General features: G+C 46.2%; 1 protein-coding gene across 1 annotated transcript in view; it reads right to left on the bottom strand.

The window, feature by feature from the left end:
- SEZ6L (seizure related 6 homolog like) overlaps positions 1–26,045 on the bottom strand; it is a 177,179-nt gene that overhangs the window by 6,904 nt on the left and 144,230 nt on the right. The window contains exons 13-18 of the mRNA XM_033098415.1: positions 20,947–21,143; positions 15,073–15,267; positions 12,641–12,832; positions 4,965–5,159; positions 3,095–3,127; positions 1,133–1,247 (exon numbers count right to left, since the gene is read on the bottom strand). Of these exons, the coding sequence (XP_032954306.1) occupies positions 1,133–1,247; positions 3,095–3,127; positions 4,965–5,159; positions 12,641–12,832; positions 15,073–15,267; positions 20,947–21,143 (927 nt within the window). The remainder of the gene's footprint in view (positions 1–1,132; positions 1,248–3,094; positions 3,128–4,964; positions 5,160–12,640; positions 12,833–15,072; positions 15,268–20,946; positions 21,144–26,045) is intronic.

Here is a 26,045-nt window from a genome sequence, read left to right as displayed (position 1 = left end):
TTTACTGCAGAGGGGTTGGAGCTTAATTTGTTTTCACCCGGAAAGTGAGTCAAGTCCTTCTTTAATGCAAAGAGCAACAACAACAATCGTGGGCATGTATTGAGCACCTACTATATACTGCGCTCCCTCTGAGCAGCCTGAACACCTGTTTAGAGGTGGGTCCTCTGTTACCACACTCGACGTCTTTCCATCATTGTGTTAATCACGGTGTGTAATAATTTGTGTATTTCTCCTCTCCTCCTACTAGACTGCCAGCTCCAGGAGGGCGGGGACAATTTGTATCAGGCAAATGCCTCAGGGCCTTTGCTCTTGCTGTTTCTCTGCCTAGAACTCTCCCATCCCAGATATTTGCATAGTTTATCTTTGCATTGTTTTCAAGTCCATGCTCAAAAGTCATTTCTCCACAGGGCCTCCTCTACCTACTCCATTTAAGGTAGAACCACCACCCCTACCCCAGCTCCCTTTTTCTCCCTTCCCGGCTTTCTCTTTCTTCCTGTATTTATCACTTTCTAACGTACTACATACTTTTCTCATGTACTAGTTCCTATTCCCCCCCCCATTAGAATCTGGGTCCCATGAGGGCAAAGATTTCCTTCCGCTTCCCCCCCCCCCCCCGCAGTGATGTGCCTAGAGCCCAGAAAGCGGCCTGACACATAGTAGGTGCTCAACAATGGTGAATTTGAATGAATTAGCGACTACCATAGGCATTGTGTAGTATCGTCTTTCTTCATCAAAGGCAAGTTCTAAGACCCCAACTCCTGGGACAATGTCTAGCACACATGAGGTTGTCAACACATGCTTGTTGAATAAATGAATGAATGGTGAGCGAATAACGGAATGAGTGAGCTGACGTGCCTGGCCATGTGAAGTGTCTATCCCTTTCAGTCACCCACAGCTCCTTGAGGTCAGGGACAGCATCTGTCTCATGTGCTGCTACGTGCTCAGTCCTCCTACCACGGAGGGTTGGTAGATGTCCAATATAAATACTCATCCCAGCGCTGAGCTGACTCACACCATCCCTACCATTACACGAATACCACAGGGGGAGACCCTGAGAGGTGGAATGCGCAGTCCCCGGTGGGCGGGTGGTTGAGTGGACCGCAGCCCCTCGACCTGTCCCGAAGCCCCTTACCTGGTGATGTAAATATAGGCTCCTCCCAGCAGCAAGGAAATGAGGAGAACGGGGATGAAGATAGCCAGTGCCATGTTTCCCCCTTCCAGGGATGTCTCCGCTGCCGCTTCTGCTACTAAACACAGACGCCAGTGAGGCCCTCACGTCCCAGGCTCACCCGACAGGGTACCTGGCTCCCAGGTGAGCGCCTGCCCTCCTCTTCCTGCACCCACTCAAAGCACTGAGGTCACAGAACCTTAGCCATTGCAGAACCATCTCCCAAGGGGGAAGAGGTAGAGCAGAGAGGAGATGGTGCTGGTTCTTTGCCAGGGAGTCCAGACCCATCCTGGGGCGCGGTGCTTATAAGGACGACTGGAATTCTACTCTTTTAACCCTGGTCATACCGTGCCCGTTTTTAGTGGGGGGACAGTTGAGATCTGGTTAACATCCAAGTCAAGGGAAGACTTGGAGAAAATCCCAGGTGTGCTAACTGGGGAGGCGGATTTGGTTGACATGCCAGGGTGCAGACAGGAGGGACCTTGTTGCACCTAAGACTGGCGGGTCCCTCCCACAGCTGCTGGATCAGACCCTCCAGGAGAGGGCATGGAGCAGTGAGGCGGTTCTCAGTATTGCACCCCCGATGACACCCCAACTGTGAAGACCCAGCTCTGGTTCTCCGAGGCCATGGCTGCAGGCCTTCCCGGCCTCATGTCATCTTCCAGTGTTGGTGGAAATTATAAGAACTATGAGATCTGTCGTGGGGACGAGCTGGGGGTACGGCTTGAAGAGGACCCCCACATCTTTTCAACATAGTTGGCCTCCAGGTTTCCTCTGCCAAGCCCCATGGCCACGTCTAATACAGCTCAGCTCTATGCCAATCTAGAATCCATTCACTGTCACTCAACAGGGTCTGCAAAATCGACCGTAATACCCATGATAAATGCATGAGCACAAAACATTACGATGCCTCTCATCTCTGAGCAACCCCAGGCCTTTGAGACGTCCTCATGCTTCATTGGTTGGGGAAAGGCAGAAAAGGGATGGCCTGAAAGAGAGTGAGACCATGAAGTGCCTCTCCTTCCCCGGGGCAGTGGCTAATACGGACTCCTCCCCTCTACTTATATGTGAGCCCTGGCTCTGCCTGCTTGGATTAAAAATCATCTGTGACACGGAAGGGCAACTGAGGCCATGTAATTCCCATCGCCCCAGATTCTGAGCGAATGGCTTATTGTCAGAAAGCTAAATGTCTCCAAAAATGATAATGAAACCTGCTTAATTGGTTAAAACTTTTTACAGAAATGAAACAATATATATTTTTTCCTGATGCAATAGCCTGGGTGAATGGTTTTGGACCAAACTGGAGGTCATACAGGACGCAGACTATTTCACGCATGGGAGGGGTTGGAAAGGAAAGGGACCAGAAAATGAAAACAAAAACAAAAACAAAATCCTGGGTCGCCTTCAGTGTCTGTTCCATATTAATAAATCTCACTTGGTAATTCCTAATAAAAGGAGAACAGAGAACAAGGGGGATAGAGGGACACATATATTGGGGAAGAGAAAGACCGAGGGGAAAATAGACCACCGAACATCCCCCGGGAAGACCTTTCCCTCCCAAATCCAGGAGGATGTTTAGCTTGGAAGGTGAGACGTCACCGGATTTTGTTTCCCAAAACAGTACCATGTGGTTGAAAAGTTTTATAATAGGGTCATGTCATGGTCAGAAATATGGACTCAGGTTTTCTTACTTCATGAACACAACTGGCTGGCAGTCCCTTTCAGGTCACAGTTAACACCATAAGTTGCAAATTCAATTATTTTCCCTTTACAATATAATTTGTTTTGAAATTATCTCCAGCTGCATGGAGGCAGCTTTAAAAAAAATAAATGTCGTAAGCACCTGGATCAGGCTCCCCAGGACCTGCCCTTGTTTTCTGCTCTTAGCTTGACTTATTGGATTTTTTTTTCCACGATGGAACTCACCTTCTAAAGCGTGTTCAAAGCTGTCTTGATTAACTGAAAGAGAAATTGAAGACACTAGTCAATGTCAACTGAATTCATTGCGCATGAAATGAAGCCACAACGAATAGAAGCAAATCCTGTGCCGTGCTTTGCTGAAGTCAGTGCTAGGTTTTATTTATCTTGGGCCACTGGAATTAGTGGAAACGACTGCATGCTTTTCCTTCCTAGGTTCCTGAGAGAAGATGAGATAGAGAGGAAAGAAACAAGGGCAACAACAGTCATACAAGTGATTACTGAACACTCACCATATGTCAGGTATTGTGCTAAGAGCTTTATATATATTTGCTCATTTAACCCTCACCACAATCTCATTAGGTAGACACTTTATCATCCCCAATGTACAGATGAGCAAACAGAGGATCAGAGAAGTGAAGGGACTTCTCTGACATCCCACTCCTTCTAAGTGATGGAGGATTTAAACCCGTACTGCTAGACTTTCTCTAGCCTCTGCTCTTAACTACGTTGTTCTGGTCTTTACGGTATTTTCATGTAGAACAAAGGCTGATGAATGGTGAGGGTCGAGACAAAATCCCAAATCCCAAATCCTCCTAGAGGTGAAAAACTGTCTTCCTGCTTTGAAATAGATATTTCCATGAACCTTTCTAATCTCACATTTATTCCATATTTATTTGACTGGGATTTATATTCCCTGTAAAACCATTTTCGTTCATTCATTGGCATGGCAGAACTCTCTGGAATTCATTCATTCCTCTTTATTCCCTGTAAAACGTCTCTGGAAGTTCAAGGTGATGGGAGCTGGCGTGTCTCCATGCCTTAGCGTCAAAGCGATCGTGGTAGCTGAGCATACAAATATAGCCACACGGATGGGTTTCAAGGATGCAAAACCCTAGAGTGAAGCCGTAGGCAAAAAGATTACATTACAGAGGGGGTGGAAGCGGGGGGGGGGGGGTCCCACTAACAGCCAAACAATATTCACGTCCTACCTAATACCGAGACTTCCTAATTAGTGCCTTAGTCAAAACTACTCTCTGATTTTCATTACAATGTGATGAAAACCAAACCAGTTTTCGTTTTTCATCAAAATAAAATCAGTTAAAAAACTAGCCAACCAATCAACCAGTCATCCAACCAACCAATCAACTGCTGTTAACTGAAAAACCCTTCCTGATCTCAGGTAAAGGCATTTGACCTCAACCAAAAGAGCAAGGAGGTTTGAACCTAGGATGGCTTCACAGTCAGCGTCCACGGAAGCCCTGAACACAAAAGAGGCTCTGTAGGTACCACGCCTGGTTCCGGGGGACCCCGGTCCCTGAAGTGAGGCCACTTTAGATCTTGTTCGACTCTGCCAGATATGTTAATAATATTAAAGGCACGTCTCTTTTATTTAATTAAACCAAACTTAAATCAGTTTGAACATTAAATCATTTCCCAGATCATGTGATACTGAAAATCACTTGGGTTAGATTCTGCTGTATTTCTTAATTTATATAAGCGCTTAATTTCTTGAAGTCTTGTAACCCTTGGGAACCAAATGGTTGTGAGAAGCAGGTGCAAGAGGTGGGAAATGTTTAAGCCACGTAGTGGAAACAGGAGTCAACAGCAAAATGGCTCTCCTTGATGATAAAAACCTGAGCGTGAAAGAGCCCTGTTAGTAAGTAAAAATAAAAATACGAAGCCAGGAGAAGGCACCTTGTCAGTTCAATTGGCAGCAATTGTTTGCTTTCTCAGTGGTGCAGAAAATAATGGTGGTAGCTTAGATTTAATAAAATACAGTAGTTCGGCTTTTTTAGAGCAGATTCGGAATTCCTCCAAGCCAAGTCCTTACATCTCCGGGTCCCGCAGTCCCCAGGTCGCGAGTAGGTTTCTTTACCTTTACAAACAGGTAGGGGCCCGTTCCAGTGCGATGGCTGTCCCAGGATGCACCGAATGGTCACTTCGCCCATGAGCTCAAAGCCCTCGTAACACATGAAGGTGAGGGACTCTCCTGGCAGGTAGAGTCGCTTGTATAGGATTTGGTACCCGTTTTCAGGTAACCCGGGGTTGTCACATGCCAGGGACTCTTCCGCTGAAATGCAAGCCAAAAGGAGCTCTGATGAAATGATGCAACTCTTTGGGGACTCCTACTCCGAGGCTTTGGTCAGTCCCTCCATCATCCTTCCTCTACATTCCCAGGTCACATTGAACTGTTTCCATTCCTCAAACTCACCTTTCTCTCTCCCGCCTCTGGGCATGGCTTACACATGGGCATGGTAGAATGTACTGGGCTGTAGAATCTGGGTTAAAAATCTTGGTTCTAGGGGGCTTGGGGACAGGGTGAAAAAGGGGATGGCATTAAGCACAAATTGGTTGTTACAAAATAGTCCTGGGGATGTAAGGTACAGCTTAGGAAATATAGTCAATCATATGGTAATAACTATGTGTAGTGCCAGGTGGGGACTAGACTAGTCGGGGGGTCACTTTTTAAATGATATAAATGTCTAACTACGATGCTGTACACCTGAAATTAACATAAAATAATATTGAATGTCAACTGTAATTGAAAAATTAAAAAGGGGGGAGAAGGTGGAGGGGAATAAGAGGCCCACATTTCCAGGCATAAAACAAATAAATCGTGGGGCCGTAACATACAGCATGGGGAATCCAGGTAATAATATTGTGATAGCATGGCGGGGGTCAGATGGTGGCTGGACTTATCATAGTGATCACTTCTTTGGGTATATAAATGTTGAATAACTATTGTGTACACTGAAACTAAGATAATAGTGTATGTTAGCTGGACTTTAATAACAATCTTAAAAAAAAAACAAACCATTGGTTCTGCTACTTACTAGCTGTGTGACCTCCAGCAAAGGCCACAACCTCCCTGAGCCTCAGTTTTCTTATCAGCAAAATGGGAATAACAGTAGTACCTTGCAGGGACTTGGAAGACTAAATAAGATAATGGATGTAATGCTCTTGGCAAGACCCAGGTACTCAGTCAATGATGGATGGCGGCGGTGGTAAACAGGAAATATTCCCTCTGCCTCTCACCTTACCCCTCACCTGCCCACCCCCGCCTGGGTAAGTCTTGTCTTTCAATACTCAGTTCTCATTTCTCTACCTCCAGGAAACCTTCCCTGATGCCCCCTACCCCTAACTGAGTCACTAATCTTTCTAGTTCTTCCTCCATCCCAGCACTGCATATACTGTGTTGTATTTAATCATTTAATATCCGTTTTCCTCATCGGGGATGAGCCCATTAAGGCATGTTTGGAGTTCAGGGCTTGGCATACAGGTGAAGCATCATAAATAACTTCTGTGGGTAAAATATTGACCTCTCTCCGCCTCAACTTCCTCATCTATAAAATAGGCCATCTCGTAGGGTTTCAAGGATTAAATGAGGTGAGTAACATAGAGTGAGTACCACCCGATAAACACTGGTTATTTGTATGGCCTTCACAATTTTTGTCATAGTTTCATACCAACTGTACTATTGTTTACTTAATACTTTTATTTTCATTGACTTGCTTTTCCATTTAAACAGTGCCATACAATTTAGCCTTACCCTAAATCATGTTCCAACGACCACAGTTTTCCAAGGTCAGTTTAAATTTTCTTAACAAAATAAAACACCAGAAAGTTAACCTGGGCACTGTTTAAAGCCATTAGTAGCACCAGTGGTGTATATCATACTCCTTGGGAAATGCAACCCGATACACTGCACTTGACAGTTTAGGAATCCCCAGAGTCTATAGAGTTCAAGCTTTTCTTTTTCTCCAGCAGACATTACTTTGCCCCTATGTGCCAGGCTTGTGTTAAGATCTGGGTATACTAGAGAAGCCTGGTTTCTGTTTTCCCAGAACTCAGTCTAGTGAGAGAGAGAACGGCAGTCAGATGATTGCAACCCAGTGCGGTAACAGCTGTGATGGGGGAAGAAGCACGGAGGAGAAACCTCGCCCGACCCAGTCACGGTCACGGGTGGGAAGTTCAGGGAAGGTTTCCAGAGGAAACCTGGACATTCAGTGTTCTGCTGGGACAGAGCGAAAACTCAGGCCTGGCGAAGTGTGAGGGGTGGGACGCTGATCTGATTCCCTGCTGCTTTTCTCCGTCCTGGATGGAAGGGAAGTAAGGGATTCTTAACGTAAATCCCATGTGTTATCTGCAATGTAGCAAAGTGGCCAGCAGGTGGCAGTGGTAATTCAGGAGAATTTCTCCACAGCCTTTCCCCGAATTTCCTTTCGTAAATTAACAGATTAGTGAGTACAACAAACATTTATTGAGCACCTTCTATGTGCCAGGCACTGTTCTTGGCGCTGGTCATGAATGATGATAGATATGGCTCCTGCCTTCATGTAACTTAACATTCATATATGCCACAGATAGTTTCTGGAATATGACAAAGAGTAAGTTCTTAGGCCTGGATGGAAGTAAAGGAGGATGCTGCCGGCAGATTTGACCGATGAGGAGAAGTATCCCTAGCTGTTCTCAACTGGCTGCACTAAAATCCCCCTAGGTTATTCAGTGCCCTGGCCCCACCCCTAATGCATTTTGATTTAATTAGTCCCCCCCCGGGGGGGGGGGCTTTTTAAAGTTCCCCAGGTGATTCTAGAGTTTCAGCCAAAGCTTTAGGGGTAAAGGGTTTAGGGCTCAGAACCGCAATGAATTAATCATTTAATTAATTTCCAAAATATTCAAACACCCAGTGTGTACCAGGTGATTTGCAGGTATTATTTTCAATTCTCCCCCCAAATCCTTGAAGGTAGGAACAGTAATGACCAGAATGGCTAACTAACATTTACTATGAGAGCGTCTTATGCGCCAGGCACTATTTGGGGTTTTATATCTAGGAACTCGTTCAATGATCATAACAAACCCCAGGCCCAGATATTATTATCACCATCCCCATTTATATCTGAGCAAATAAAGCACAGAACTGTTGGGTTTCCTGTTAAACCAATTCATGGGAGAGAGAGGAATCCAAAGCACGTGGTCCCAGTCCACTGTCAATCACTGCACCATGTAGCCACTTTACAGATGAGAAAACAGAGACTCAGGGGGAAGGTCATCCCACAAGAAGGAAAAGGCTGCGCTGTGATCTGAGTCTAGGGTCTTTCTCAAGTCAGTCCGATTCCATTCCGATGCAGGCATCAGTACAATTCTGAGAAGAATTCAACATGGAATTCTTCTTTGCTGGCAGAAACCAGCTTTCTCTGAAGGCGTTTGTATTTATCTTCAGCTCCCAGAAGATGGCAAGCGAGTGACATACAAAGTGACTTGAATTTGAAACTGGAGGCTTGGATCTGTTGTGTGAACTTGGGTGAATCACTTGGCATCTCTGAACTTCATTCTTCCTGTTTGTTAAGTAAACGGACTGGACCAAGGAGCCCATCCCCAGCTGAGACCGGGGCTGGGCAATGATATTCACACGCCAGAGATATACCCACACTTTGAAATGAGATTGCCTAAGGCAGGTTTTCTCAACCTAGATGTTATTGACATTTTGGGCTGGGTAATTCTTTGTGGTGGTGGGGGGGTGGAGGGGTGGGGGGGGCCTTGGATGTTTAGCCACATCCCTCGCCTCTATCGCAATTAGATGCCAGTAGCACCCCTTGTCCCTTCTTTTGACAACCAACAATGTCTCTAGAAATTGCCATTGACAGATGTCTCCTGGGTAGCAAAACCACCCTGGCTGAGATCCACTGGCCCAAGGTTTAAACCGTTCTGGTTGCAATCTCTATGACTTCATCCTGTTCTCTCCCAGGAATTCAAGTGTGTTAGACTGATGGTCTTACAGACGTGGTCACAAATCTAGCCCCATTTCTATTTTTTTCATTCTTCCCCCTCTCTTTAACTGTAAGAAGAAAAACTGTACATTTTGGGAGCACAGTTGAGCAAAGTGCTCAACAATCAGGTTCGTTAGTTATTGTTATGAATGGCTCGTAATATACCTCAAGCAGTAGCAGAACATTGAAACTGAGTGGTAAGTAGTAAACAGTGTTAACGGAGCATTTATTATATGCCAGATTCACTGTTATGAACTTTTATATTTATGGTTGGCATGATCATTGTTTAAAAATTCTTTTTGATGAGGACACAGCTCGTTCAAAGCCACACAACTGGCAAATGGCAGAGCTGGATGCAAACCCAGGCCGGCTGGATTTTGAATCCTGTGCATTTAATAATTCTGCTGTAACGAGGGCCCCTTTTTGTGCTCAAACACCCTGAGCGATCACGGATTCCTCCAAGCTATTGCTCTCTCAGAGACAGGAATTTGTTAATGAAGACGGGCACCCAGCTAAAGCCTGGCGTGCTGGCCGAGGTGAGGATGCTGGGGACGGCTCCTCGATAGGAGCTTTTACTAAGGTCACAGTCTGGCCGTGTGGACTCTCCCCAAGCCAGGAAATGTGCAGGTGTGTGGAGTTCTGGGGGCAGGGCTGTGAAGGGCTAGGACCTCCTGGGGAATTCTTCCATACCTCCCTAGAGAGCCACCACGAAACGCTTGCTGAATTGATCAGATCCTCTACTCTAGGTAGCTGGTTTATGTCTTCTGGACGGGAGCCCGAGGACTCATTTACTGTGCCGCCACCAAAGGAGGAAAGTTACAGGAGAGCCATGAAGTCTAATAACGCCCACGTTGGCATTGCTGACAATACCAACGGCAGTAATCGTAACGAATACTGTCACTGGTTGAGACCGCTGGGCCGGAGGGATACAAGAACCAGTTGGGTACAATCCTAGCAAGTGAATTATTTGAGTCTCTGAACATACAAACAGATCATTTCAATAAGCTACCGCAAGTGCTGTGCTGTGGTTGCTGTAACTGTCGGTGCCATGGGAGCTCCGAGGAGAGAGACATGACTGGGCAGTCAGGGAGTCCTTCTGGAGGAGGTGATGCTGGTGACCCATTGTCATTTCCTTCATAGACTTGTCATGCCCCCCTCATCTCCAGTAGACCCCAGGCTCCATCAGAACATGGATCGTGTCTGTTCACACATTGCTATGTTTTCAGGGCCTAGCATCACGGTTCCCAAACTGGGTACCAAGGTGCCCTGGGGTGGCACCACGAACCCACAGCTGTGCTGTGAGATTTTTTTTTTTTGAAGTTTTGAGGATACACAGTGGCATCTCTCAGACCCGTAGGAACTACGAGCTCCAGGAAGTTCACAGTTTCAACATGTGATAGAGGTACATTCCTTTTTATGATGCCCTCTCTTTGCAAAGCTGGGTGTTCCGTGGTCGCTGTGTGGAAAGGCAAGAACGGTGACTAACCAACGTGGACTAGGAAATGAAGGTGGCAGAGTCCAGCCTGATGCTAATGTCTGAGGGGTTTGGTGCAGCCCCACAGGCACGTGCCTCCCTGTAGTGGTGACTGTAGTTATTTAAGAATGAAATAAAAATGTAATCTTTTCTTTCAATTTACGTGCACTACTTTTCACAAATGCCACTAAGTTATCCAGATATAGCTACTTATTAAGTTGTTTCGACCTCACTGGCTTAATAAATGGAATTGTTAGGTATTTTGGTTGGAAAATGCATGAAAAACATTCCTGAGACACCAAGGGTTCCGTGACTTGAGAGAGTTTGGGAACCTCTGTCCTGGCATGTGCCTGCATATAGGCGGTACTTATTGAATGACCAAACGACTGGCTTCCAACAACCGTGCATGGTAGGGAGTATTTTCTTTTCAGTCCTCAGATGAGAACTCTGAGGCCCAGAGAGGGCAAGCTACTGGCCCAAGGTCACCCAGCAGAGCTGGAGGGACTGTGAATCCCAGACTCTTTCATTTACCGATGCCAGACCTGTTCCTGAAGTGGTTTGGGGTAAATGGACTAGGGGAGAAAAGACATGACTTTGAGTCTCAGCTGGACCAAACTACCGCCATGGGCAAGCAACCCTGAACAGTAGCTGTACACAGAGCTTATACAATTTGCTTTGTCTGCATCCTGAGCTTATTGGTGGAAGAGCTTTGCCTAGAAACTGGGACTGCAGAGTGATGAGGTGGGACGATGATGCTTTTGGGGTTCGTCAGGCTTGAATTGGAATCCTAGGTTCTCCCCATCCTGGCTTTGTGACCCCAGGAAAGCTACCCACCCTCTCTGGGCCTCCTTTGCCTGCTTTCATTGGACACACATACCATTCATGCAGTTTTGTGAGGGTAAAACATGTTAATGTTGGAGAAGGGCACGGCACAGCGAAGGTGCCCATCAAATCGGGGCTGTTTCCTTTATTTAGCAGAGGAAACGTTTTAAAACTATTTTATGTCTAACAACTTTGTCCTTAAAAAAGCCCTCAGAACCCAGACTATAACCTCTCTTTCACTCGGGACACCTCGCTGCAAGAAATTGACCATCGTCTTGCCTCACGTGTCATCTCCCATCAGCCTCTGGAGCCACATGTTGGATTCTTCCTCAGGTTTCTGGGAGAATCGTGAGTCTCCTGACACCACACTTGGCTCGTGAACTCATTAGCATGGGTGTCAGGGAAGCTGTCTGCACTGAGCACTGCAGTTCCAGACACTGAGATTTCAGGGAAAGGCGGCTCCAAAAGGAGGGAGGCGTGCTTCTCGGAAACCTAGCAGCCAAGTCAGCCCAGAGAGTCTTTGGAGGCTGTGCCTTATTGGTGAAGTGCCTTTTCTCTCTTTTTAAAAACGATATCTCTACCTTTCGGGATTTTACAATAAGCTTTTATTTTCAGTTTTTCACGTCTGGGGCTCTGCAGTTTGAAAAAAACACTCAAGCTGCTTCTGATCACCCTGACTGGTCACGAGGAGGAAAAGGGAACTGTATTTGTTTCCTAGGCCACCATAAATTTCGATGTCGTCCTACCTCAGCTTCTGGAGCTCGAGCTGGCTGTACCTTTCATGCAGTTGTTTATAATAAACTGACGTAAAATATTTGTGGTGCCAACAGTTTCTAAACTCCAGATATGGTGTGAGGCTTCGTTCCTTCCGTAAGACCTCCTGCTTGCTTTAAGCAACAATTCTGATCCCTGGCTACACATCGAAATCCTTGCGGAGCTTTAAAAATCCTCACTGCTTAGGCTGCACCCTAGACCGGGTGCATCAGAATGTCCTGTGAGTTTTCAAACTTCTCAGGTGATTCTAGGTGCAGTTAAGGCTGAGACCCCTGGCCTGTCACTCCCCACTTCCTCTGCTGGGTAAGAATAGTAACCCCTCCATTTTCAGAGTGACCTTGGAAGCCTCTTCATTTGTTTGTTTGAGTTTTTATGGTTAAGAAACCCAAAAAGTGCCTTTTTAATGAAACATTTGCTTTGGTGGCTCCACATAGACGAGGCCAAAGAGAGTTTAAACCCACCTTATTTAGTACCCCATGGACTGCTCAATTTTAAGCAGTTAACGAGTCAGGCAGGTCTCGGTTTGCCTCTGGCCTCCACTATTAACTAGCTGTGTGACCTGGGGCAATAATTTCACCTCTCTGAACCTTAGTAGCCTCTTCTGAAAATGAAAACAATAAGGCCATGTTCACAAGCCTCCTTGAGGAAGAAGAGAAGCTTCCCACCATGTTCCTCCGTGAATAAGAGGACATCAAATCAATAAACAGGACTCACAGACACAGTGGGGCAGGCGGGATGTCCAGATGGGAGTGCCCGTCTCGCGGCTGTAGCAGGTCAGAAGCGAGCTCCCCTCCAGCACAAAGCCGGGGTTGCAGGTATACTGGATGGTGGTACCCACCAGCAGCACAGGATCCGAAATTAGGCGGGTCGAGTGGTCCACTTCTCCGGGGTCAGTGCAGTACATAACTGCAGGAGATGAAATCAGACCGAGTGTGCGTTAGGGCTCTGGATGATCAGAAGTTTCCTGAGAATTACAAAACGACCTAGAAAGGTTCCTAACTCAGCTCTTTTCCTGTTTGGAAGATAACGCATGTGCTCATCAAAGGTGGCTGGAGAATAGGTTAGGATGAAAACGATCAGCATTTCATTCCACTTTGAGGAATTGGTCCCAAGAAATGTTTGCATCAGGGCCCAAAGGCCTATATACAAGGTTGTATATTGCACCATTATTTGTCATGGTAAAAAGAAAAAAAAAAAAAGGAAAGAAAGAATGCAAACTCTTTAACAGGGGAAGAATTAAACACGGAACAGCCATCCATAAAATCCTGAGCAAATACTAGGGAGAACAAAATGAAGATCATTCGTTGCTTTCTTTAGTACTTGATTGTAGTAAAACAAACAGCCATTACTTTTTAATAAAAAAAAAATCGATATAGAAAAAAAGAAAACAATAAATTAGTTAAAAAAAAGAATGAAATGGACAACATGTACAATATGAAAAGATACCCATATTTCTGAGCTGCAGTTGCAAGGAAGTTTGTATAAATTGATCCCTGTTATTACAAGTCCGGTATTTGTAGCTATTTCTATATGAATATCTATGTATGCCTGTATACACAATATCTTCTGCACATGCATGTGTGTGTATCTATAGCACACACAGACACACACATACAATCGGAACCATACAAAATGAACTTTTAAGAGTGGCACCATTTCCAGAGCGTCAGATCATAAAGGACTTTCACTTCCTACTTCACAATTTTACTACTGCTTGAGTACTATAAGTAAGTAAGCATTTGTTACTTGGATACTTTTAAGTCATTATTATTATTATTTAAAACATTGTAAAAAATCATTATTATTTAAAACATTTACAAATCATTCTTATATCATATTATATGTTATTACATGATATACATTAATGTATAATAATAATAATATGCTGTAGATCAGGCAATGACACAGATCGCATTAATGAACTTGTGGTGGTTCTCTCTTATCACCGCCCATGGCATTTCTCACTGTCCATTTTTACTTTTCTATCATGATACAGACACACACACACGCACACACCCACATACTGTTCTGGAACAAACAAGTCTCTTTATGTAGCTGACTTTATGGATTTTTAGCAAATTCTTTCATGTTTCTCACAATTACAGTTAATTTTCTTTGATGTTGGAATATTTATGACAAGAATTGCCTGTGACCCCCCAAACTTCTTCCCCAATACCCCTCTTTCTCTGATCACACTTAATATCCGGGGGTTTCACATCTTTGGGTTTTGCATCCATGGGTTCAACCAACCACAGACTGAAAATAGTAGTTTTTGACAGTACGCATTGTTCTACGCCGTCTTATATAAGGGACTTGAGCATCTGAGGATTTGTGTATGTGCGGGGGGAGGGGGTGTGTGTGTCCTGAAACCACACCCCCTGTAAATATAGAGGGGCAACTGTATTTCTTATTGTGCAATTGGTGATTCGAGTCATGCTGAACAGGTCTACCAAAGAACCAAAGAGAATTCTCAGCAAATGCAGACTAGAGCTTTACTTAGGAGGTGGGAGGCAAATGGCTGGGGGAAGAGGCCGCTCTGAATTTAGCTCCTCCCCCTGCTACTAAGGCAGCCTGTGTAGAAACCAGAAGCACTTCCTTTTTCTACCCCTTTCCAAGACACCAGACTCAGCTCTCACCAGGCATGCCTGGCTGGCTCTCCTGAGGGAAGCAGGCAGAAGGACCCAGGAGACTGCAGTGGATGCCATCGGGATGAGGTCAGCTGCCTACGATAGGAGCTTTGAACTGGGGTCTCCAAGCTCCGACTTAATTTGCTTGGCTTGGCTACTACCGGGAATTTAAAGATCTGAATTTGAATGATGTTTTTACACAGCGAAGAACATTCCCCTCCATCACAGTCCATTTCACTCCTTATTGTCTGACACGAGTCTATTTCCTTCATGTACATTATCTGCCAGGTTTCTGAAGACACTGGCGTCTTAGATCCCTGCCCTCGGGTTACAAAATGACATTGGTGAGCAGCACAAATGAGTTGGTGGAGTAGGAAGGAGGCCAGATTCTGCATTAAATAACTCCAGTGCATCCATGCAAAAAAAAAAAAAGAAAGAAAGAAAGAAAAAAGAGAAAAGAACTTATGGGAGGGATTTAGCACCCACTGACCTAGAGGAAGAAAACAAGACTATACTTACTTTTCTCACAAAACGGGGGGTCGCTGCTCCAGCTGAGGTCCCACTGACAGGTGAGGGTGTCGCTTCCCACGATGTCATAGCCGGGGTCACACTGGTAGGTGATTCTGGCACCCCTCACAAGCTCTGTATGAGAAGTGGTTTTCCAACCATTCTGGATCTCAGGCAGATCTGAGCAGGAGTCATTCCTTGACACTTCTTTAAAACAAAGACATCATTCTTAGATGGGGAGGTGGCCTTTTTGTTTGGGGGGGGGTCCCTTTATGAATGTCCGAGGAAACAGCAAATAGAAGAAAAAGCCTCCAGAAATAAGTAACACATTTCCAAAAACCCCTTACACTTCAAGAAGTTTTCTATAGTGAGATGTTCCGAGGACCTCTTCCCATGGGTCACTGAATTTATCAAACACTCTCTTGGCTTGATAAAGTCAGTTTAGGATTTAGCTTCAGACAGAACCCTACCTTGGAGGTTCCTCTCCTTTCTTGAGAGCATAGTCATAATCATGCCTGCCTCACTGTGGTAGCTACCTTCCAAGATGTCCCCCCCCAGTTGTTCTCACCTCCTGGAATTCACGTTCTTGTGTAGACCCTGCCAACACTGAGTCGGGCCAGGGGCATAACCAATAGGCTATTGCAGAAGTGATAATGTGGGACTTCCGAGGATACGTCCTAAACGTTGTTGAGGCTCTCTCCTTGCTCTCATCACTTTCTCTGAAGGAAGCAGCCGCCATATTGTGAGGATGCTCAAGCAGCCTTCTGGAGAGATCCATGTAGAGAACCTGAAGCCTCCTGCAACGGTTGGCATTGACTTGCCAGCCCCAGGAGGGAGCCATGTTGGAAGTGGAACCTGCAGCCCCAGGCAAGCCTTCAGATGACGGCAGCCCTGGCTGACATCCTGACTACAACTGCATGACAGACCCTGAACAAGAAGGACCCATCTAAACCACTCTATAATTCCTGACCCCAGAAACTGTGGCATAATAAATATTTATTGCTCATTTATTTTGGGGGGCGGGGGTCATTTGCTATACAGCCATAGGTAGCTAATTACACTCAGCCTCCTCCTAAGCATGTGTGTAAATCCATGGGTTTGATAGATTACTGGTAATACACATTTTTGTAATACAGGTTAAGATAGATACTTAACTATTAAAACAAAAATAATTATTGGTGCAACTCTCAAATCACATTGCATATTGTCAGCGAACATTAACCACCCTCCAGAAAATGCGACACATAGCTTATTATCACAGAGGATTCCTTGGAATAATTCCGTTTATCTTCTGCAAACCCTCATTACTAAAGTAGTAATCCAAAACCCACTATTACTATTCTTGCTTCCAAGTGCCCACTGCACAGATTTTGAGAAAGAGCTAATTATGCTGTATAATTAATTTGCAGTTCTTATGTGCTTCTGGGGAAAGCAAAGTACCTCCACTGTCTGCAGGAAAGTCATTCTGAGAAAGAAGCAATGGCTTTTCCCGGGATTTCATCATGGTTTTATTTGGGGAAAGGAGATCTCATGGGTGTCTGCAAGAAGTTGGGGAGAGGAAAATGGCTTCTAGAATTGCTTGGTGGGGAACAGGAGCCTCTATTTTTAGGCCTTTGAAGAATCAGCCAAGCCCTGGATTTAGGACACAGCTGCAAATGCTCGAACTATGGATGAAAGGGGATAAATGGGGGCAAATACTGGATATGTGTTCTGCTTTGTGCCAAATGCTTTGAGACTGAGAAAGGTTTGCTTGTCTGACTTTTTGGTGTGAGCCAACATGGCTACACATTCCTGTGGGACCCTCTGTTTCCTTTCATCAAATTTGTGATTACCTCAGTCGCTTCCACCATGGTAGCAGAGACTTGACTTAAATTCAGTGGCTGTGGCTAAGTCACTTTGCCTTCCTGTTCTTCTGTTCCTAGACTCCACTCCCAGAGACCATGATTTGGAAATCTGCACGTCCACCAAACACACTAGATGGAGATTCCAGAAGTATCTGTCCTGATGGGTCCTTAACTTTGCTAAGAATGAGAAAACTGGCCTAGGAGTTGGAAGACTTCCCTTCAAGTCTCTTTCTTTTAGAAGCTGTGTGACTCCAGTCATGTCAATAAATATATCTGAGCCGCATTACTCTCAATCACAGAGTAGAGAAACAAATAATGACCCTGTCTATCCCTCAGGGCAATGCAAAAGATACTTAATGTAGAGGATGTGACAGGAACACTAGGATGAGGTGTATGGATGCATGGATTTGTTTGACTAAGAGTTTGTGAGCACCTACTATTTGCCAGGCATTAGGAATACAGGGCTCTGAAGTCATGGTTTCAGTCTTATGGTCAGCACCATGGTCTAACTTTCAGGCAAAAGAAATACCCAAATGCGCTAAATGCATGCCACCATTTACCAGTCTTATGCTCATGGCAGACATCACTAATCAATCATAGCAATCTCTTTCTTTGAATCAAGCTGAAACCTTCCAGTGATTCTCAACGCAGCACTCCAGGGAGCCCTCGTCGTTTGATTGGAGTTGACCTACAATATACAGCTTATTTGTTACCCTAGAATTAAAGGAATAAATACACAAGTGACCGATATCTCTTTGAAAAACACTGCTTACTCATCTCTGCGTTTTTATTTCCTTTTCCTCTCATGCACTTGGCCAAAGACACTCACAAAGCACAAGAAGCAGTGATGAAAATCGGTTTTTGCTTCTGTCTTTGCAAAGGAGAATTGAGGTCAGAATCGTGTAAGCCCAGAGTGTTCCTACGGGAGGTTCTGACAGCAGCCATGGCAGATAAACTTTGGCCATCTTCCAGAGCTGCCTTTTAGGCCTCGAGATCAGTCTAGGAGCTTCAGAATTCTCTAAATGACCACAGAACCTCCTGACCCTTCCATCTGATTCCTCTACTGAATGGGAATTGCATCTGTGTCTGGTTAAATTTAGACCTAGGATAGCAAATGCCTCTCCCATGCCATGGCAGGCATCACTAATCGATCATGGTATTCTTTCTCCCTGACTTCAGGCATTGCTTACTCTGAATTCTTTTCCACATGGTCTTCAACATAGGTGGTCACAAGAAATTGATTGGCATCAGAGTTAGATACAGAAGCCCACTTGCCTGCCCTGTGAAATTAACTGTGTGTTTCTTTAATAGAAAGAAGGACAAAGGGAACTCTTCTTTTTGTGTTACCCACTTTAGCCAGGCTGTGTACCTCTGGGAAGAAGTCTCTGAAACCCCACGCTTGCCTCTCTCACAGCATCAGCACACCATCCTGACATTGTCTGTTAACAGACCGTCTCTTCCATTGTCACTAGCAGGCTCGAGGGCAGGGAGAGTATTCTAAGTATTCCAATAATTCTCAGGTCCTGGTGCTGAGTGCAGGGTCTGACACATAGGAGGTGTCAAGAGATTTTTGGGAACCAAGCTATCTGGAAAATGAAGATAATGTATTTGAAGATGAAGTAAAATAATATATGGAAGAGTGCTTGCCAACTTCAAATTGTCACACAAATCTAAGTTTCAGCGTCAGGGAATGAGAGCACCTCCTCTTCAAGATGTTGCCAAAATGAACATTGGCTAGACTTTTTGGTTAACCCTGGGCAGACTTGGATGGAGTTAGTGTTCTGTCATCAAGATGAATGCAGTTTTGGAAGATGACTCAGGCACCGGAGAAGACGAAGTGAGCAAAACTATGACCTTGTCTTCCAGCAGGGAGGGAGGAGAAGCCTGAGGAGATACTTGTAAATTGAAGCGAAGTCACCAGAAACTCTCCCTTGAAAGGCAGTTGACTCTGGAGGGCAACTCACCTGGACAGCCAGCATGAGCTGTCCCCGTATGCCCCGGGCATCACCCAGTGAAGAGTGGGGAACCCACACAAAGCATGGAGCATCCATAACACTCTGAAAATACTTACAATGAAGGGTAAAAACACAATTCAGGGTAAAAGGGCCCTAAAGAAACATGAAAAAGAAGATCAACACTTGTTTTTGCCTCTCTGAGAGTTGCAGGTAGAGCAGGCAAGGATGAAAAAGGTCCACCAGCTGGAAATAGACAAAACAAGGGATTTATTTCCACATGCACGAGACTCCTTGACACATCCAATGGTGAAGGGAGTGGCTTGTATTTTAGAGGCAGGAGATGGCACAGAGAGAACGTTGTATTAGATTGAGATGGGCAAATCTTCAAGCCAAGGGGAAGAAAAAAACCAAAGACATGGAGTCTTGCTCCAGCCAGAGGGTCTTTGGCGATGGGGGTGGCAGCAGGAGACTCGGCAGGATGAACCCTCCTTTTTCCTGTTCCATCCTAGAAATCAAGATGTCACCATTATTCCTGGGAGGTGCAAGCACGCCCCCCGATTGCTGGCTGAATCTTGTCCATTGAAATTCTCAGGGTGCAACCACCCACCATTCTGGATATCAAAAGGAGTTAGGTTTTAACTACCCACTTTTTTTCTCCCAGGTTCTCTGCTGTTGTCAAGAATATTGGCGGTGGAGAAACCCCAAGAGCTGAGAGCAGGAAGCCTGGCTGTGCCCTTTGGTGTGATCCCATGAGCAAGACCTTTATCCTCAGTGGTCCAGAGCTTCCTCTGCTGTGACACGACAGGACTGAACCAGACTCTCTGTCAATTAAAGTCCCTTCGGGGATAGAATCAGTGGGACTTCATGGTTTTCTGGTCTCGCCTCACTGGTGGGGATGATGGCAGCTTGGAGGTGGGCGGTGGCCATGGAAAGATGGAGAGAAGTGCCTGGATCTGAAACATATTGAGAAGATGGATTGGATATATTGGTGAGGAAAGAAGCAGCAGCCTGAGGAGTCAAGAGAGTTGTGATTCCATCTCCTGAGATGGACAGAGAGCAGGAGAAGCAGTTGGGTGGGGGTAGGTGGGCGTAGAGAAAGAGCTATTCTGTTTTGGCCATGTTAAAGCTGAGCTGTCAAATAGACACACGAGAGGGTACTTAGTAGGGAGTTAGACAGACGAATCTGGAGTTCACAGGACATTTCAAGGTTGAGCTACAAATTAGGCGTGAAGGGAGTATAGGTAAGTATTGTTTAAAACCACAGGACTAGATGAGAGTACATAGGGAGTGAGTCTAGATAGAGCCAGGACGTGGTCCAGGAGGGAGCTTGGGACCCCCCACGGTTTAGAGGGTTAGCAGAGGAGGGTGATGGATCCAGTAATGACCAAGGGGGAGTTACAGTGTCGGGGGGTGAGGAAGGAAGGGTGTGGGTGGACAAAACAATAAGAAGGGGTATTGGATGGTCAAAGGTGAACTTAGCTTGAACTTTTTTTTTAAGATGTGGAAGAGAGACACGGTTTGGAAGCTACACTGAGGATCAAAGAAGACATCTCTAAGCCCTAAAGTATGGGATGTGGAGAGAAAAGGTGGTCTTCTCCACTGGATGGGGCTGCAGGGGAAGAAGAGTCCATAGGAGAAAGCCGAGCTTCAGTTAAGGCAAGATGATGAAGATATTGCTTTGAGAAGTTGCAAATATAGGACAGTGTTGATGACATGAAGTCCCAGCTGACTACAAATGAAACATGATGAATCTTAAAGTTATGAGGCTTTATCTATTATACTAATTCCTGATATCAACCTTCTGAAGTAGGCATCAATACTCCCATTTTACAGATAACAAAAAGGAGGCTCAGAGAGGTTAAGTGACTTGCCCTAGGTCACGCAGTCATTGATGACAGTCCTAGGATTCAAACTCTGGTCCTTCCGACTAGACAGCCCAAGCTCTTAAAAACTATGTATACTTACTGTGCCAGTATATTAAAAGGTCCGTGTAACACAACCCCCCAAAGACATATCTACAGGGAATCATCTTGACCTGCATTCAAGCACAAAGGAAAAAAAAAACAACTGACCAGTGAGACACGTACCAATGTAGTTCATGATAAATCCTTGGCCCTTTCCAAAGATGAGACCGGCAGGGTCCGAGTGGAACTGGATGGTTAGGTCTGGCGTGGATGAGTACAGCTTCTGGGGGCCACTGTTCCCAAGGTACTGCCCCAAGATATGGGGCATGACCTCATCACCGTCATAGATAGTCAGGATATCACTGTTGCTCAGGTTCAGGCTTGGGGGCAGAGAGAAGAGAGGGGTTTGTGAAGAAAAGTTATGGGCGTGCAACGAGACTTTATTTTTTTCAAGCAACACACACTTCATTGAGGCATACTATGTGTCAGGTCCCCGGCTAGGAACTGGGGGTAAGGGATGCATGGATAGCAAATGTGACTGGTACATGTTGACCCTTCCTACAAGCCTTCCTACAATAGGTTGGTGGGTGGATTGGGCTTTTGAAGACTCATTCATGATATGGTCTTTATCTGCATGGAGCTCATTGCAGAGTCAAATGCTGCACTGTAAGTAACACCGCCTTCAATATCTCTGCCATCAACAACCATTTCACGGGTGAAACTAAGTGTTGGGCAGCGGGCTGCATGCTGGGGTAGTGACCTGGCTCTTTTATTCTTCTCTGATGCAGAACCAGCAGACTGCTTGCTAATTATCATTTGCATTTTCCTGTACGGTGAGATGATCCTTCCATTTATCACGTGGCTAATTACTCAAAATCAAACGGGTTGTCTATTATGTTTAGGGAGTAGGGCAGAAAGTGGGTTGGAAGCACCTTATTCATGAAATGTGCTCTCCCTGCTATCACTATTCATAACATTCAAGGATGAGACATTTTCAAAGACTCAAACGCAAGACAGTATCTTGACACTAAGTATTTGGACTGCAATGGACAATCAATAATCCAGAAAGCGCTTCAATATGCTACAGAAATGTGTGCCATGTGAGACGTATGGGATAAAACTGATTTCTGACGGAAAGAATGCCAGCTTGCTTCAATCATGGGGAGATATCAACACATGCCTCTTTTTCCCTCTTTCTCCTTATTCCCCTCTCTCTTTCTTCCCTTTCTCTCATTTGTCTTTCTCCTTTTCTTGTGTCCCTCTTCCTCATATTTTTGAGCACCTACTGTGTGCCAGGCACTAATGCTGTGCTCAGAGGGCATGAGGGGTCACCAAGCAATGGTGTATTTAGAGTAGTAAGCCAGAGACTGTGATAGGCGTTATGATCAAGGTAAGTGCAGAGGAAGGCATTAACTCAGATTAGGGGCATCACGGAGGCCTCCCTGGAGGAGGTGATGCTTCTGATCCTCACAAAAGTTTAGGGGACCATGAGGCTGATAAGCAGGGGGTGGGGAGAAGGCAAAGCACGAGGCAGAGGGAGGAAGGGAGAGAGGTCATGGCCCCTGAAAGAACTTGCCTGGTGATCAGTGTGAGTGGCTGTGGGTATAGACATGGGAGCCTGGAGAGAGCTGCAAAAGTCCGGCCATGAAGGGCTTAGAGACCCAAGTTTAGACATTTGGATATCATCGTGCTGAGGATGGGAGACAGTGAAGGGTTTTAATCAGGAGTGTCCTGGTTGAGCAATTCACCGCCAGAGGAGTGGCGTTCCAGGAAACGGCCCTGAGTAAAGTTCCTGGAATTGATGCTGCCTGACAACAGCCCTCCCCGCAGACAGCTTCATCCAGCCGTGTTTGCTGCAGTTTAGGAGTGGAGAGAAGGGGTGGAAACTGCCCCTGTTGGTGCTTCAATTAGTAGGAACAAAACATCAGAAACCCAAGGTATGCTATGGAAGGTTTGTTTCCAGGGGGCAGGGGATGTGTTTTTTTCACCAGAGTATCTTCCACAGCACCTCTCACAATTCCTCATGTAAAGTTGTCCCAAGGGGTGACTTAAGGAGACGCTAATTGCCCCCGTAGTCTCCATCAGCTTCCCCTCCACCCCCGCCCCCCAAAACATCCACCCCTAATAAAAGCTGTCTGCTGGCTTTGCACGCATGGCTTCAAGACAAAGCCCCTAGACTTCTCCTCCCCCTGCCAGTTTCCAACTAGGCTACAGCCTCGAACCCCCTATTGTATTGGAATTCTGGAGTTGCCACCTTCTCTCGCACACAGTAGGTGTTCAGTACATGCTATGGTACGAAAGCGTCTGCCGGGAGTTTGTTTGACAGCAGAAATAGTGGGATTGGAATCAACAGGGGGGTTGATGTCCGCTCCCTGCCGATGGTAGGGAAGAGCCTCCTAACTCTAAGTACCATGAAAATATCCATGTCATGAAAGGGCTGGATTAGGCTAGTGTGAAACGTGCTAGATGGCAGATATTTATTCCTTCAGCTCACTTCACAGCTGGTCCACTGGTAACAGTGGCTTCCAGGCAGCGCACAGCTTGGCTTTATTCTCATTCATTTCAGTGCTCTAAGTGCAGTAGAAGCATGTTCAAGGGTGAACATAGCTTTCCTTTTAAACCCCAGTGCAACTCTTTGTTCTTTGTAAACCAGGAAGGAGCAGTGCGCTTGAAAGAGCACACTGCCTCGGAAATCAGAAAGCTGTGATTTGATTCCTGGCTCTGACACTTTCGTGGAGGACGTGTGGTTTTTCCGACGTTCTTCGTCTATGACTCGAGCTTGATAGGTGTAGTCGATGTGAGGGCCTGGTGGAGTGAGGTAAGGCCGGCTGAAGGTCTGGGATCAAATTCCAGGTTCACTGACAGCACCTGAGCACGTTTAGCCAAGTCGTTTGAATGTTATGTCATGTTGCAATGTTATCATCACCACCATCATCGTCACCATCACCACCACCACCACCATCATCACCACCATCACCACCACCATCATCACCACCACCACCATCATCACCACCATCATCACCACCATCACCACCACCATCATCACCACCACAACCATCACCATCACCACCATCACCACCATCACCACCATCACCACCATCACCACCATCACCACCAACACCACCATCACCATCACCACCATCACCACCAACACCACCATCACCATCACCACCATCACCACCATCACCACCATCACCACCATCACCATCACCACCATCACCACGAACACCACCATCACCATCACCACCATCACCACCATCACCACCAGGAACACCGTTAAACATCTTATAAAGCACAAGACAGCCTCGCACAACAAAGGATTACCTGGTCCAAAATATCAATAGATCTAAGGCTGAGAAACCCTGACTTATGTGAATGCCTTTTGTAAACAGTGTACCACAGACGATTAAATGCAACTTCTCCCGTTGTCCTGGAATTTCAGCAGAGGTCTTCTAAGCTAAGGCTAAGCCAACAGGTACAGAGCATTCTTACTTTCTAAAGGGGTATACATGGCCAATGATTGAGTTTGGGTTCTCCAGAAGCACAGCCTGAGCAAAGATGTGTGTCTGTTGGAGTCAGGCTTATTTGGGAGGCCACCCCTGGCCGCACTGGTGGGGAAGTGACATGGGAGGAAAGGAGTGCCTGGTGCATCGATGGGCACGTTACGCTGTGAGCACTGGGCTCGGTCCTGCAGGAACTGTGAGAGATGGTGCAGAATATATCTTGGAGGACAGGAAGCTGGGGGTATTTATCTTCCAACTCCCGTCACTCATTGGGTGAGCGCTGCTCTTATGGGTACTGAGTCTCCTTCACTTCTGGCCTGCCCACGTGGCCTCAGAGAAGGCCTTCAGGTCTTGGAGAGGTTTGCTGTAGGAAGCCATCCTGGGTGCAGAGTTGCAAAAGCCGCAGGGCTCAGATAGGGCACCAATGGTACCTGCTACCACTATCTATGCAGATCTCATCTGAGCCCTTCCCCCACCTCTAGCTTATCAAAAGGGAACAATTCATTGGGTCATTGAAGAGGTTTGCAAGGAAGACCGTCTCAGGGGAAGTGTCCCTGTGGGAGGTGGTGGCAGAGAAGGGAGAAGGCGTATCACCCTCACCACAAGCCTGGTGAAGAGGGCTTCAAGGAAACTCTTAGTGGCTTGGCAGGTATCTTTTGGGGTTTGGAAAACAGTGGCTGCATTTGACGCTCTCTAAGAGAAGAGTAACATAAAAATCAGCATGGAGCCGCCTGCCTGCCTGGGGGCAGAGCAAAGAGAGAAAAGGGGGTGTTGGGAGTGAGCTACCATCACTGATGAGAGGAGGGGTAAGATGCATGTTTCCCAGGTCTTAGATGTGAACCCTGAAGAAGGCAGCCACTGTGGGTCTCCTTAAAAGTGTCCCCATCCTGAAAGAGGGATGGGATCCAGCAGAGGGGAAAGTCCAGAGCAGCCAGGCTCAACAGGCTTTGCCTGCATCAAGTTCCCCTTAAGAAACAAAAAAAGAAAGAAAATCAGCATTCTGTATCTTCCATAACATAACAGTGTCGACAAGTTCGGCTTTCTTGTGAGAAAAAAGCAGCCCTCCAGGCCCTTTCTCACGACAGAAATCCCCCCCTGAGGAGCCCTTCCGAGGGAGAGGTGAAGTTTAAAAATGAATACTGTTTAGAGCTATGTGATTCCTAGACTGAACTGCACTTGTGACCAGAAGAACCGCAAGAACTAAGCTTTCCTCCTGAGAAACTAACAAAAATATGGAGAACATGCGTGAAGGGGCAGTGGGAGAAAGAATACGTTTACTCTCTGCTGTACCCTTTGCAAGGCACCTTCTTGACAGGCTGGTTCCCGTGATCTTTTACAAAAGCCGGTAATTTACATCCCTCCTCCCCCAACCTGAAGACGAGCCTGACTTTTCTCTTGCCCATCCAGCTGTATTTGATACACGGAGTGCTTCCAGCTAGGAGGAAAATGCAGGGACTTCAAATGCCGAGAGATTGGAGAGTGGCCACAGGGCAAAGGGAGGCTTTCTGCTGAGGGATGAAGTGAGATGTTAGCCAGATCCAGCAGGATGGCAGTCTGACACCGGAACAAAGGGCAGATGGAGAGCTGGTGGCAGGCGGATGGGTGTGCACCGACCACGGGAACTGGGTGGAGCAGGATCCCCTCAGGGAAAATTTCACAGGAAAATCGAGTTTCCCAGGGCCAGCCTCTGCCTGCACCAGTACCTCTTAGCTGCGGGAGGGAAAGGTTTTCCGTGGGTACAGGGCCTTGAGTTCCTGCCAGCAGACCTCAACTTCCGTC

This window comes from Rhinolophus ferrumequinum, chromosome 25, assembly GCF_004115265.2.
Source record: "Rhinolophus ferrumequinum isolate MPI-CBG mRhiFer1 chromosome 25, mRhiFer1_v1.p, whole genome shotgun sequence".
In the NCBI taxonomy this organism is placed as follows: domain Eukaryota; kingdom Metazoa; phylum Chordata; class Mammalia; order Chiroptera; family Rhinolophidae; genus Rhinolophus; species Rhinolophus ferrumequinum.
Note: the sequence above shows the minus strand (reverse complement) of the source record. Positions and strands in the feature narration are given on the sequence as shown.